Source organism: Papilio polytes, unplaced genomic scaffold (genome assembly GCF_000836215.1).
Source record: "Papilio polytes unplaced genomic scaffold, Ppol_1.0 DF823934.1, whole genome shotgun sequence".
Taxonomy (NCBI): Eukaryota; Metazoa; Arthropoda; class Insecta; order Lepidoptera; family Papilionidae; genus Papilio; species Papilio polytes.
The window spans coordinates 1,152,880-1,168,425 of record NW_013525270.1 but is presented as its reverse complement, the minus strand read 5'-3'; the positions used below and the strand labels follow the sequence as shown (position 1 = coordinate 1,168,425).

At 36.2% G+C, this 15,546-nt stretch overlaps 1 protein-coding gene across 1 annotated transcript in view; it reads right to left on the bottom strand.

Moving 5' to 3' along the window:
- Window positions 1-245: 245 nt before the first annotated feature.
- Window positions 246-15,546, bottom strand: part of LOC106101964 (headcase protein) — a gene marked incomplete at its 5' end in the record, with an annotated part of 54,218 nt that continues 38,917 nt past the window's right edge. Inside the window, 3 exons of the mRNA XM_013281355.1 lie at window positions 246-5,083; window positions 5,229-5,417; window positions 6,049-6,237. Of these exons, the coding sequence (XP_013136809.1) occupies window positions 4,913-5,083; window positions 5,229-5,417; window positions 6,049-6,237 (549 nt within the window). The remainder of the gene's footprint in view (window positions 5,084-5,228; window positions 5,418-6,048; window positions 6,238-15,546) is intronic.

Below are 15,546 nucleotides of genomic sequence, written 5' to 3'. Positions count from 1 at the left end.
CACCGGTTTCTATCACATCGATATTAACGCGCCAGAGATTCCCAACGCCACATTACAATAACGCTAATAATTATGGTACGATTTATGTAGTGATCTGATGATCAACATAACGTTAAGCTGCGAACCCTATCATTACATTTAATGTCGAAAAAAGTAGAAGGAATTTGATCCATACGAATAATGTCACTTTGACGTTCTAATCGTACGCCAGGTTTTTTTGTAATCTGTACTGCATTACTTTATGCAATAGATAATTCAATTGCAAATGTTAATATAAGTTCACCATAAATTGTCGTCGTTTTAATCTGTGAATTAAAAAGAAAATCCACTGCTCCTGGTAATGTACGAAGTTTAGAGCGTTAAGGTCAAATTATTCATACTTCACGATGTAAAAGGAAGAACATATTTTGACGTAACTATACGCGTCGCGTCGCTTCGCGCCTATGACCAGAACATACACGATATTATATAAAAATATCTCGCTTAAACGAGTACGAGCAATAAGTAATACATGAAAAGTATGCACGATGATCGAAGTTGAGACAACACTCACACATCCCATTCACACATTATTATTAAAGAAAACACTACAATTCTAATAGAGGAAGTAGTGGAAAAAAGGTCGTCCCTACACTTAGCGATAGAAAAACCGATTATGCTTGATGATCCTACGTTATCTGCGATCCTAGTACACTAATAGTAATTAAAGATACAATATAAAGTAAATATATTAAAATTAAATACGAGATATAGTTTATTCTTACAATAATTAACAATTTTCGCTCCTAAATGTATCAACGAAAGACAAAATTTATTTTAAAAGCAATAAAACTTAGTTTAGGAGAAACGTTCGAGGATTATGTTTAGGATTTACAGCGACTATTTTGTAAAGATTACCTAGATCAGTGTTACTTTTTTATATGTATTTTATTGTTTTATTTATTTTTTTTTATTATAAAATTTGCAAAAGTAACAAATTGTTTCTTTGTACTTTTAAGCAATTCACTAAATAACACCATATTAATTCAACACGTAATTCGAACGTTGGCGTCTAAATAAATTGTTATTAAATACAAAATTTAACAAATTATGTGCAAATAAACTAAGAAGTTGGCAACGTTCGTGTAATTACATTTAAAACTGAACAAACAACTCAGTGGTTAAAATATGAAGAATCAAACACATTCGTATATAATTGCATAGTAGACTTTGGGGAATAAATAAGAACTGTTGTGGGATAAGATCCCGTCTAGAATCTACGTAACCCATTGTGCATAGGAGACTATTGAATTAGAAAATTAGGTAACGAAACTGGAAGAAATGTACCTTGACAAACCGTTTGAAGCGTGATATCTGTTAGCCTCTATTTAGGCCAGTGTTTTTCAATCTTTCCCATGGCGCAATTCTCTTGACGAGTTAATAATTTCGCTTCACCCTTAACAACGATAGTGCCTGAGTTCAGAGGACATATCTATTGTTTTATGAACGACGAAAAAATTGTCGAATTTTTACAACCTTTGAGTCCTATAGTTTGTAGAACTACTGTTTCTGTCAAATGGGATTTTAACCTATGTGTATTACCGGAGATTTCCTTGTCTAAGCAGACTGAAAATTGTATCAACACTGGTTTGTCAAGTTACTCGCTGAATAGGCGAATACAAACAATAGTTTTGAATCCATGAATGTAAACTTACAAATATACGATAAAATTTAAGACAAGGACTTAAAGAATACTATAGCAATCTTGTGCCAGTATATCTATTTTTAGTATCTAAAGAGGTATTGATTTCATGTAATCAAATGTAACCACTTTAGAGGATCGATATATAATTTTTAAAGGTTACCGAATATACTCGAATTTGTACCGGAGGGGGAAGGTCATCGACCTGATATTTTACAAGGGCTAATGTAAACGCCTTATGTCTACATATTTCACTCTGTATTTGACTATTAAACAATTATGTCTCTATAATATGTGTTTTGTCTAAATTGCCGAATTGTAATGTCGTTTCACTTACACATTTGTACATGGCCACCATCAGATGATCTGGTTCTTTTTTTTTAATATTTTCCTAAATATACCAACAACAGCTCGTTTAATTTTCTCAAATACTTTGTTTACATACATTTAATTAAATGCACATATATACATTAAACTTTTTTTTAAATATAATTCTATTTACGAACGAGCAAACTCCGATAAAATTAAAATTGATTAACATATGAAACGTCATTACAATTTGGCGGGATTTCTTTTTTTAAAATAATTAGGGTAATCTTTGATATTGTTGAAATTATGTACTATCGATTTACGGCTAATCTAGAAATATGCAATAATATATCTTCGTTAATTTTCAACTTTTAGGTAAGCGTCTGTTTGTTAACTGCGTATTTACAATAGGGGTATGCCGTGCTATGATATAGCTAGATTTCTATATAATTGTATCATTCTTAAAGTTATTTTTAAGCAAAGGATATTAATAAAAATATTTATAAGGGTTACTACAACCATACTTGACGAACTGGCTATCATGGTTTTATTGTAAATGGTACACCATAATCTTTTATTTACATAATATAATTTACAACTCTCTTTGTAAATGTTTGGATATACTTTTTTGTAGATTAATTTTGTTTTATTTCTCTTATAATTTATTAAACCTTTGAAATTCGATCATGATTAGTATAGTTATATTTTCTTTTTAATTTAAACCATTGTTAGCCAGTTCGACTCCCACTCAAACAGTGCCAAATGACAAAGATGGTGAATGAGGTGCTGTGATGCGGATGATAGCGTAATGACGAATGACATGTCGATGGTTAACTGCGACTGACATGAGAGGAGGGGGAAATGGAGCATGTGACAAAGGAGGTATGCATGCCCTGTATCCCTAACTCCTAACCTTAACCAGTCGAGTTAGATCTATGCAATTTATGATTCAGTCAAGAGTCAAGAGGTCTTAGTATGTTAGACCGATCTTAGACATTTACGTTAATGATTTCCTATATTTACGCAAACAATTCGAATAAAACTGATTTTACTGATTTAAATGACGATTGATTTAAACAAATTTAAGTATACAAACGTAAAAAGTAATCACTGGTCTTCGCCCTTTTTTTTTAGCATATAAAAATATGTACATTTAAATTTGTTCAAATTGTGCGCATTAAAATCCGTAGAATAAGTTTTATGAAAAATTAATTAAGTAAAAAAAATGGTAAATGGCAGTTTTAATTCTTTTTTCTTTAGGACCAATGCAAAAAATTTCATCTAAAAAGTGTTAAGTCTTGAGAGAATTATTGCCTAACTCCGACTCCTGTCACCCGAACACGTTCGCGAACATGTTCCAACGCCTACCTATCCGCACCACTTTGATCGCTTATCCCTAAACACGCTCTAAACTAGAATTTTATCACTTGTAATCACGTTGCGAGTAAGTAATAAGTATCAAATTGTATCAAAAAACTTATCTAATTCATTCTTTAAATATAAGAGAAGTGCACGCTTAACTATATCAGTTTTATGGTAAAGCGTTTAAAAATAAATACATATTCAATGTAAGAATATCTTACCTTAAAAATAGCCGAGGCCAGTCATATGTAACAAAATTATAAATTCTATTGGTAAAGTTACATTAAACACAGCTTCAATGGTTAAAGGAAAATCGTCTACCCGGGTAAATTTTAATTGATATGGCACAATTCCAAAACTTGCATTTTTTCTAGATTTCCGTTAACCATTGAAGAACATATTTGAAAGGAAAATGCAAAATAAAGACAACAGTATCAGATAGTATGACAATGTCTGACAATATCTGACAATATCAATTATCTTCGGATACAACTTACAATAATATGTATTGACAAGCTAATCATATTATTGGTGACACAGCAATCGCTTACAATTATAAACCTTTACCGTAATTAAGTGACAAATTACAATATTACATAAACGAAAAAGTGATTAAAGAATATAACCTAAGATGGCATCTTACACAAGTAGATGTCGCCTCCTGGTTGAAGTGCCATTTGGTGGGAGGAAATAAAGGATCGTACGAAACCTACGAAAATATTGTAACACTTAAGTTAAAAAGTTAAAAATTTTGCTAAAATAAAACATAACTAATAAACTAAATTGAACTAAACAACACACCACTCAAATTCCCTATCAGATAGGGCGATCGATATCACTGAAAACGAAGGTAATCAATAATTTATAAAAAAAAAACTCCCCTTTATCTCCTTCAAAAGGAAAACTCCCGATATGGTTCAATCGAAATGAATGACACAAAAATGCAATTTCTGGCGCCACTAACCGCTAATTTCAGATAAAAATCAACATCTACCTTATTTAATCAACAAAGTGCAATAATAAAATTATAATAAAATCAATAGTACTCTCTAAACCGATGCATAAAATTATTTCAATAAGACCAACTTAATTTAACAAAAAATTATCACTAGAAAGTAGTCCATTAACACATCACTCGCCGCTCGCCTACGCGATCTGGTTCAGGTATTCCATAAAGTCGTTGGAGAAGAGCTGCAGGTGCGCGGGGTCGGGCACGCCGCGGCGCGGGGGCGCGCACGTAGCGGGCACCAGCGGGGCCAGCGGGACTACCGGGGCGGGCGCAGCCGGCGGCTTAGCGCGGATCGTGGCCAGGTAACGCTCCGCCAGCGACTCTCCAACGCTGATAGCGAGCGTCTCCGGGCTCAGGCCGAGCAGCGACAGCGACTCCGTAATGCTTGCCAGCGCGGGCGCGAGGTACTTCGACTCATCGGACTCGGGGCGTGAGGCCATGCTTGTGTTAACGACGGGGCGCAGCGCGGGCGGCGATGCACGACGCGGCGGCGAGGGCGCGAGCCAGGTTTCAGGGGAGGTGCCGGGGGAGGTCCCCGGCACCGCCGTCTGTTATGGCCACTGCTGGAAGAGCGGGAAGGCCCGTTTCGTGAAACAATAGCCGAGCGGCTTGACGAAGTGCGCGTCGAGCACGCGGCAGTGCGGGCATGTCACTGGGTGCGAGTAGTCGGAGTAGTTGAGGCGCTGGTGCGGGTGCAGCAGAGGCTTGTAGCACGTGTTGCACTGAGGACAACATAATTCACATTAGATAAATACATTTACGTATGACAATTCAAATAAAAATAATTAAGATGTTACAGTTTATATGTCAAAGTATTAAAGATTGGCGATCAGTTTCTTTTCTTTGTGAACTGTATAATTTACCCACCTTCAATCGCTCAGCGCAACAAGGGGTCGCCATGAAAATGTCATAGGAGTACATGGTGCCGAGCACGAGTGACGAACCGTCCCACTTCTGTCCGCAGAAGCGGCAGCGGATGGTGCGTTCGGGCTCGCAGCGCTCCAGGCAGCCCATGCAAACGCACGTCAGGTACTGCGTCCGCCCCTCCACTTTCACCTAAGCACCAAAAATAGTACTTAATACAATTACGGAGTTTCATTTTAAAACAAGTATAATACCAAGGTCTACTTCTCAGACAGACCTAACGTTGTCCCTCATCAAATCAAATACAACTTGTAAAAAATTAACAGGTCTAAAAAGATACATCCGGTGAAGCCTAAAGTCCACCAGGGTCTGCTAACTCTAACATCAAACAAATATCCGTAAGCTCACAGATTCAATCTCCTAATTCACTGAATAAACAGCGCAAGTCGAGAAGTACCCGTCTCATGAGCCGCCATGTTACTATGGACTTAAATAAACTTAGCGGGATCTTATTTAAGTTTACGAGGGGTAACTTTGTAGCAATTTAAAAGGGAGGAATTAAAACGAGATACGTTTTATTGCTGTTCCCAAACAACACTATATAACACGTAATTAAATTAACTTGTCTACTTTATCAAAGTTTTCAACTCGTAGCGCTGAGCTCGGAATGGTCTGAAGTTATTCTTATTAACCAATTGATTTGATTTTTCACTTTTGTGAATATGACTAGAAACTTTGTTTAGGGTTTAGTATTTTTAAATTTTGAATGTCGAAATCTTCTCAAGTTTTTACTGCAGATCATACAAACGTTAGAGGAGCATACCTCAACGGCGCTACTGGTATGTTGTCGTGGACTTAGAAAGAAGGTTCCGTCAACGAGCGGGTAGCGGTCGAAGACATCCAGAGTGTCCTTGCAGAGCGCGCACGAGACGCGCGGCCTGTGCTGCCCCGCCAGCGTCGACAGGATGAACAGACGCGTGTCATCGTTGCCGTGGTTGCCTTCGTCCTCGATCTATAACAATACATCGTGTTCATTGGATAAGCATTTAAAGCGCAGCTATGCTAGGTTGCTAGAGATAGAGTTATTTTATATACAGTCATTTATTAAGTCTCGTTAGCGGATATCTTATATATCACATAAATAAACGGTCTAGAAATCACGACTTTCGAGCGCAAGGGAAAACAGAACGCGTTTGGGGTCGAACCCGCGCTCTATACAAGCGCTTCGCTGTAAAGGCAAGCTTGTAATTTCAATATTTCATATCCCCACATTTACATATTGCGATTAATGCATACACCCACGACACTCACCGCACCGGCTCTCCCTTCATAATAACGCAAGTAAACGTCTGCATAAAGTTGAATAATGAAAGGCTGAAAGGCAATTACGCTGAATTCGGAGTCGAAGTCAAACAAAAGGCTCGCGCGAGCGCCGCCGAGATCGATCGTGAACGCTATTCGTTCACGTACGAGCGATTTGCGAATGCGAATAATAATGAAAGTTTAACAACGTCCTCGCAGCGCCGGCTTAATTAAACATATTACCGACTGCTAAAGTACTTGGCGAACCTTCGACCCGAATCCAATCTATGCATTGTATCGACAGTTTCGCTTCGACATCACCCTCGTTTACGTTTGTACATTACATCACACGTCAAACATATGATGTGCGAATTATGCATGTGGTTTACGCATCGCATGCGTAACGCACATACAGCGGCCGACGACTCGCTCATACCGGCGCGTTCGATACTAGCATTCCTATTATTCTATTATTAGAATGACGTCGTGACACCAGGAACACATAAAACGTTGCCGGCGAGAGCGTCGACCCGCGCAAACAAACTCAGTATGATTTGCAGCACGGCTCGGTGCAGTTTGCCAAGAGACGAGCGGGCGGGGGCGACCATCCGGCACAGCGCTGCGATATCTGCTTCCCAACTCGTCTATTTCAGTTAAGAGCGTTTAGTTTATGTGCCTTAGAAATGATGATTCCTCTTGGTACGCGATTGCCTTCATTTGCAAATTGCGATCATTGCATGTCGGCCGTCAATTCGAAGATGATAAATAACTGGCCGCGAGAACCGTCTGGCAGAGACATTTGATTGATTTATTCCGACGAGCGGCCGCTATCGCCGCGGATGCTTTATGATTGATAACGTTAAACAGCAGCGCTCGCATCCCGACACGACACGCGCATTTCGTAGTTCACTATTTAATATACTGAAATACGAACTAACATCATTAGTAGTATGCTGGGGTTTTGCGCCTTAGGTCTAATGGGCGACAATTAAATTGTTAAGCGTCGCGCTCGCGAAAGTTTAGTAAGGTCGGAGATCGCGGCCAACGAACCCGGCGACGCGGCGGCACGGTGCCGACTTGCACAATTCACTATCGTAGGTACTCTACGATTGATGTGATCTCAAAGCGCACTATATATTTACACAATTCGATCACGCGTTGCTTGTCAATCTTTGCCTTTTACGGTTGTATCCGACTGACCGCCGCTATAAAATGGTACATAAAAACTTTCTTGCCACATTCAAAGTATATGTTGTACCTAGTAGTACTAGTAGATACGCAGCTTTCGTGGACACAGTTGCACAAATGGAATAGAAAACGACGCAGTCTAGTCTGCGGCCAGTTACGAGGCTATTTGATCGGGTTAGACGATCATGCCTTCCTCTAATTACGTAGACCGAATTTACATAGTGCTGGTAAACTTGGCACTCTGTAAACTTCGAAATATCCCCTTATCTGAGAATAATACAACGCTTCAGAAGATGATTTGCTTAAATCTATAAAGTTTAATTAAGTCCGGAAACAAATTAAAAGTCAATTCATCGCCACGAGAATCCCGAAGCGTGTATCATTCGTACGTCTGTTCGTTTGTTTCACTGTTCAAATAACAAAAGCGCGTAGAGCTCGTTTCGGTGGAGGAGAGGAGTGAAGTACGCTTCAAACCTCGTTTGTACTCGACGTGCCGCAAAACGAATGTATACACATTAAAACTTTTCGAATTGAAGGTGACGCTATAATTGAAGAGACGGCGAGGGTGCCTCCCTAAAACCGGTGCGCTTTTGCCGCATACGGACATGGAAATGTGCAACACGCTAGCGATTGTCCTCCTCTTTGTCTCCGCGTCTGATGCTAGTGCGATTGTATTTCTCATAATTAAAATCCACGATCGAGTTTCTTACTCGTCGCACGGCAGAGGTCTTTACATTTTGTTTTCCCTCAACGAACGACGGTAAGCTATTCGCGTTACATTGTCAACGGTCGCTTTCCATTGTTCTTTGCATTTGTCCGCCGAGTATAATGTTTACGAACGAGCTTTTAATATAAAACGTCGCGGGACCGAAGGTTGAATAATGATAATAAATCCGTATCGTTCCCGAGGGCGGCTTATTTTTAATTAGGCAAATGAAACTTTTCCTATTATATTTCGCCGTCGTCCGCACTCGTGGCGGCGAGCGACTAGTTCAAATAAAAATTAAATACGCGAAAAGCTGGGAGAGGGAGGCAGTCGGGAAGCCGGGTTAAAAACGAGAAGCCTGGCCGCAAATCCAATTAGCCGCAGCGACATATCCAATACGACTGATCCTAAGTTGGTTAAATATGTTATTGAAAATTTAATGCTGACTTGTAAATAGCTATAAGGCTATTTTTCGATTGAAAGTTTTCGTCGAAAAGCCTTCAAGGGTAACACTCTGTGTGTTTTGTTGGAGAATGACAAGCGTCGACGCAGCACGAATAGCAATTTTTCAGCGATGGCATCTGAAACAATAAGTCTGGGAGCGAATGGTGTTTGCGGCGCTCGATACATTTATCGTGACGTCGGCGTTACGTTCCGCCTCGTGTTTGCCATTGTCTGAGAGCTTTACGTTAATACTCTCTTTGTATCAACAAATGCTTTCCACTTTAATATAATTATATTCGTCGCTTGAATTCGAACGTTTGTATAAATTCTGAAATAAAATTCGACTCGTCTCTAAATTAATTTGAGATATTAAATTTTATCTTGGCGATATTGATTCCGAGTTTGCAAAGAAAATTATGGATTTATATCGCAGCAAGCATTACTCTCGCCGTAACTCGTCTGAGTCTCATCAGTATTCGAACTGTCAAAGGATCCAGCGGTTTATGTAAATCTCGAGCATTTATTACTATCGCAACTTTGTAAATGTCGTTACAGCGGACCGGGTTCAGGGAATTTATGAAGCGGACAATTTATTAATATTCCCGAGAAGGAATATATCAAAGATAGCTGCGTAAAACTGTTGGGAATTTGAGCTCGAATGGTACACATATGCTTGAGAATAACTTGATGCCGAAATACTTGAGAAAACGTTGGCTATGTGTAGGGGAAGGTGAGAACTCGTAGCAAAAATTCGTTATTCCGTAGACAAGATATTTTGTCGCGTGAATTAACGTCACGTCTCGAACATTCCGCGCGCTATACGATGTTCACACTTCATACTTCACATTGTCTTATAAAAATTTTATTCAAATTGGCGTCATATAAATAACTAAGCGTTATATTGTTAAATTAAAAGGCTTACTAAATTTAAAGGTTTATCTTTCTCTTCGTTTACCTTTCTCAATTATTACTCAATTATTTGAGTAAAAATTATAAGAACGTAGTCCCCAGAAATGAAGAATTTCGTATCATTTATATTGACTTCCATATAAAAAATGTTTGGTTAGAATAAATATTTCAAATCTAGTACCTTAACTCTTTGACGTCAAACCAGGTAACTCTATTCCTATACTACATTATTAAGAAAATAGATTTTATAAATAACATAATAACTGAAAGTATCTAGGATAAGTATTTGTTGCGGCAATAACAATATACACAAAGTAGAGTTCAATATAAACGAGAGAATGTCTTCGAACCGCGCAAACACATGCTCCTTTTTATAGTTTTGATGGGATTTTGATGAGACTTCCAGTCTACCGTACGAAACGACGTTTTAATAAAAAACGTCTATCAAACAATCAGAATGTTCGCGACCGTAAGCTTTAAAAAGAATTGATTGTACTGTTTTGTCCAGCTGCAGTTTGCGTTACGATCTTGTAGAGTGAATAATGTGAACAAACAGCAATAAGAAGCATGTCTATATACTTTAGTCTATTCGGCGCAGACGCGACGCCTCGCTGTGGTTACATGGAAAATTACTTATCCTGTCTTCTCTTTATCGTCTGTTGTATTGTTATGTTGGTAACTAACCATTCAACTAACGCGTCATTAGTGACACAAGATAATGCGTTGCAACAGTTTATGGCTGTATTTTTTATAAGAATGTTACTTAAAAGATACAGAATTGTTTCTACTAAGTAACCTAGTAATTTAAAATGCGCTAGATTATTATTTAATTGAAAGTAAAAATAATTCATTATTAATTTACCTACGCTTTACTTCGAAGATAGATCTTCAAAAACATATTGTTAAATGAAATAAGAAGTGCCAGCCAAGAATGATGTAACCGATTTATCGATACACATTACCGGTGATTCGACTTCAATATATCAGATGGAGTTGTTATATTTCTTCTTTTTCATACAATTTATCATAATGTTTATTCATTAGGTAACTTGCTAGTTGCCAGAATTTATTGTAAATTTATTACGTGCAATACAACTTAGAAGTATAGCATATTACGTTCTTAACGGACCGAAAATCTCATACATCAGCGTTTATTACTTGGCACGAGTCATACGCGTCATATAACTACATAACTATGTAGGTTATATAACAAAGTAGCAAATCGATAAACAAAAATGATTCACGGTCAGCAATAATGGCGCAGTTGATGCAGGTCGAGAAATGCCTACAGTACTGCGAGCACGTCCGCCATTTTGTTTACAAATAACGACACAGTCATCGTCTGGATATGAAGTATAGGATAACCGGCACGTGGGATTATATTGTAAATAAGCTCTAAATATAGAAACTTGTTATCAACTAGGTATTAATAAAATTGTTTACAGTCCTGTTTTTGATAATGATGAGTACTGTGTTTATGTCGAGAATGTGCGTAAAATAAAGAACAATTAGAGGTCAGTTTTTACTTACAAGGACTATCTTCGTAGTTTTACAATAAATAAATTATCAAGCGTATTGATGATAGAATCGCGACAAGGTATAAATATTAGAATGTCTGTTCGCGTCACTCATGTGTAGCATTGTGAGGATACTGATATAATTTTTTTAAGGGACAAAGGATAAACGGGATCACCGATCTTCGTTTGTCGATTTATGATGCCGATGCTGATTTAACTCAAAAATTTCTTACTGATGCCATCATTAAGTTGCTAAAATAATATAACCACTTATACGAGCATATGCAGTAATATATCTATAGATTGTAAGTCCTTGAATACAGCTTCATTACGACGACATTTAAAATACATTGTTGAAGCACAAGTCCTTCTGCGTAATATTCAGATGCCAGCTCATTCAGACAAACAATCGTGAATCTTCCCTGTCACTTAGCTTGCGGTCTTGTTTGTTTTGAACGCGAGAGTGGCCCTGACTCTTAGCATTACTTATGTAGGTACATATTAAATAGAATATGTTAGTCACCCTCTTTAGTTTTTAATACTTAAACATTAATGTTTTTAAACAGATTTTTATTACTATTAAGACACTCGCTCATTATTGACTAAACTATCGCAAAACTGTTTAGCCGCTTAACTACTCGAATTTATAACTAAACAGTTGAATTAGCTGCTAAACAATGGACAATCGCACATCTGGTGTGCGAAAGTTTAGTCAAAGATTTGCGCTCGCTCTAAAGGATTAAGACTTACCTTACTAGTGGAGATTCTCGTATTTAAAACGAATAATACAGTTGTCGCCAACTTAATTTAAATTTATAAGGAAATTCTAAATTTATAGTGTCTTTTTACAGAATATTTCCTTATATAAAGCATAGTCTGTGGCAGAACCGTGACAAGCCACGTGCATTTCCCAGCTGAGTCAACACAAGTCGGTTTGATACGAGACTTAGTCGTCGATAAATATATTTCTTCCGTATTATAACTCTTATATATTGGACTGAAAATAGATATATAATACTACATTAGTGAGAAAACAGGGACGAACATGGGAAACGGGTAAATGAAATTTTTTTATTGATATTCATCTGTGATTATTTGATTTTAAGATATATATTTTTGTCTCAAGGGAAGGTATATTCGCTATATTCAGAAAATTATTAGATTTAGTTGTAAAAAATGTATTATGGTTTCTTTATATTTTTGCTATGCATGTTAAGCAAACGTTAAAAAACCAGTCATGCAATTTCGTTTTAAATATGCGATTATGCTTTAAAATAATACGTCAAATGTTTTATATTATTTATAGATAATTAGTATATTAAAATGTTGTGGTTATTATCATTAAACTAGCTCTCGCCCACGACTTCGTCTTCGTGGAAAAACAAAAAAAACAGCCTATGTTCTTATAGACTATCCTCTACGTCTATGTCAAAACTCATCGTGATCCGTTCAGCAGTTTAGGCTGCAAACAAACATCCATCCATCGAAACTTTTGTACAACATTAGTAAGATTCGGCTTACAAATGATTTTATATCAATTAAAATTTTGCATATGAATCAGTATTAATAAAATAACTTCTGTTTAGTTTTCATTTTATTCAGTAGTTTCAAAGAGTGATATTTAATCAAGCGGGTACACAAAATTAATTGGCTCGATACCCAAACCGATTGCCAGATCAACCTAATCGGATTTCAGATATTCAATTTATCTTTTATTGTTCAAAGAGGTTTAACGCTGACAATTTTCGTCTGTGAACTTTCTAATAAAAACTCAATAATATTTTTGTAATCTGTCTAAAGTTGAAAGCACAGATAATACAATAAAGTGATTAATAAAAAGAACAAACATTGTTTTAAATTTTTTTGTACTCTTTTTTATTCTTGATTTCTCGAGTAGAACTTAGAAGCTACTAATAGAGTCGATTTATTCAAGTCTTTTCATGTTATCAAGTTTTTTAGTTCTAAACCTTATAAAACGTACAGAATACTGTAATTAACATAATCCATTTAATAAGCTTGTGATTGTTTTCCTAAAATATTGAAGGATTTTAAATGTGGTATTACACTAAATCGTAAATGTTTATTAGTACATTTGATACTCCCACTCCTGTCAGAATTCACTTATGATAATTCTTTATTTAGCAAAGAGAAATGAAAACATTACAAAAATTGAACGTGCATTTCACTAAAGCACTATCTAAAGGTCATATTTTAAGACAACTTGGAGATTACAGTATCAGAGAGATAGGGGCATAAAGTAAGTATTTACCATGCCAGATAACCCTGCACTAGCGACGTCACCCGAACCTCCCTTATCAGTGGTGATGTTTTGCAAAGTTGCGGACGGTTAGCCTTGTGCCTTATCAGTGCAGCGAGAACAGCAACAATGATAACGGAGAAATTAATAAATAACTGCCATAAAACTGTAAACATTGCGATAAATTATACATTTAATGTTTACTACACTAGTTAGTAACCGTGGTTTACATGTAGAAGTATTAATTTTAATCATACTAATATTGTAAATGCGAAAGTTTAGATGGATGGATGTTTGTTAGAGTTTGCAGCCTAAACGGCTAAACGGATTTCGATCAAATTTGGTATAGATGCAGAGGATAGTCTGGAGGAACAAATAGGCTACTCACTTTTGTTTTTTTATTTTCACGCGGACGGAGTCGCGGGCGAAAGCTAGTTCTAGATTATATGTCTTACAAACGTAGGTCCATATCAGGACTTTCGACATGACATACGACTTGTAAACAGGAACAGGTTAAAAGGTTTATTAACAATTTTATTGGATAATATGCGTATAAACCGAGTACGCTCGTATAAAATACTTAATAGATTCAAGAGGCCAATCGTATTTGATTCAATTACATACAAGATACATAAATAGAATACAATTACATTAGATCTGTTAATAGATTATTCAAGTTCTCAGTTAAAAGCATAACATTTGCATTTAAATTCCTCATTATTTTAACATCTGTAGAATACGAACTCGTTAATATGCATTTATTAACTTTGTAATATGTGTTTACTTAGATATTATTTTCTCACATTCTATATTTATTTCTACTACACTACAAGGTTTTATTAGGTGCAAATAAAGCCTATTACAGTAAGTATTAGACATATCCTAGGAAATAATCGTTTTTTATTGTCTAGGAAAACTGAATTTGGGACCAAAAGAGCATAATTTATCTTTAAATATAAAAAAGGTACAAAATAATTTTTATTTATATCATTTCTAGTTACTTAAGGAGAAGTCGCGTAACTAATTCGCATATCAAATCGACAAGGCGAATTTTTATGCTTTAAAAGCGAATATGGGTTACCGGTGATGAAACAAACACGTTCGTCACACGCCGTAACGATTTGTGAGTGAATTCAACAAGGCGTTACATACGACGAAATGAAACAATTTAAGTGAAAGTAAATATCTTTTTTGTGAATTTTTCAACATGAATTATGGTTAATATTCCCTTTATTTAGAACTAGCTGGTGCTCGCGTATTCAGTCGCGTAAAATAAATGGAATATAGCCTATGTTACTCACAGAAAAATTACCTTTTTAATGGTAAAGGAATTTTAAAAATCGGCCCAGTAGTTGGGTGAATCAAATTTGTACAAAAACACAAATGTTTCTTCTTTATAATATAGGTATAGATTTCCAAATCAATTTTACATCAAAAGTTTTATAAGAAAACATTTTGTCATACTTCTTTCAGTAAATATTGACTAAGATTTACAATTTAAATGTTCTTTGATATGTAGATTATCAGAAAAAAGTTAGGTAATTCATGATACAAAGAATAGGTTATCACGTAATTATGCTATCTTTGTAAAAACGTTTTAAGTAAGCCCCTTATCTGATTATTACACCACATAAAGCTGATAATACTGTTCTTTGATATCCGGTGGAATGATCCGTCATTTAAAAAAAATGAAATTAAGTCATAACCATAATCATCAATTTGCCCTTGTGCCTAAGTAGGCTCGGCACAGAATATACTGCTCTGCCATACATTTCTATCAGCTGTCATATCTGATTTCACTCCCTTCTTAAGCAAATTCTCTTTCACACAATCCATCCATACTTTCTTCGGTCTTCCTCTACCTTTGCAGCCAAAAAATCACAAAAGAAGCATTTACCAACCATAACATTGAACAAATCTTACGTTTGTGTCTGAACTATTGTGAAATGTAATAAAAGCCATTGTTATAAATACTTTTAAATGACAAATGTTACAGGG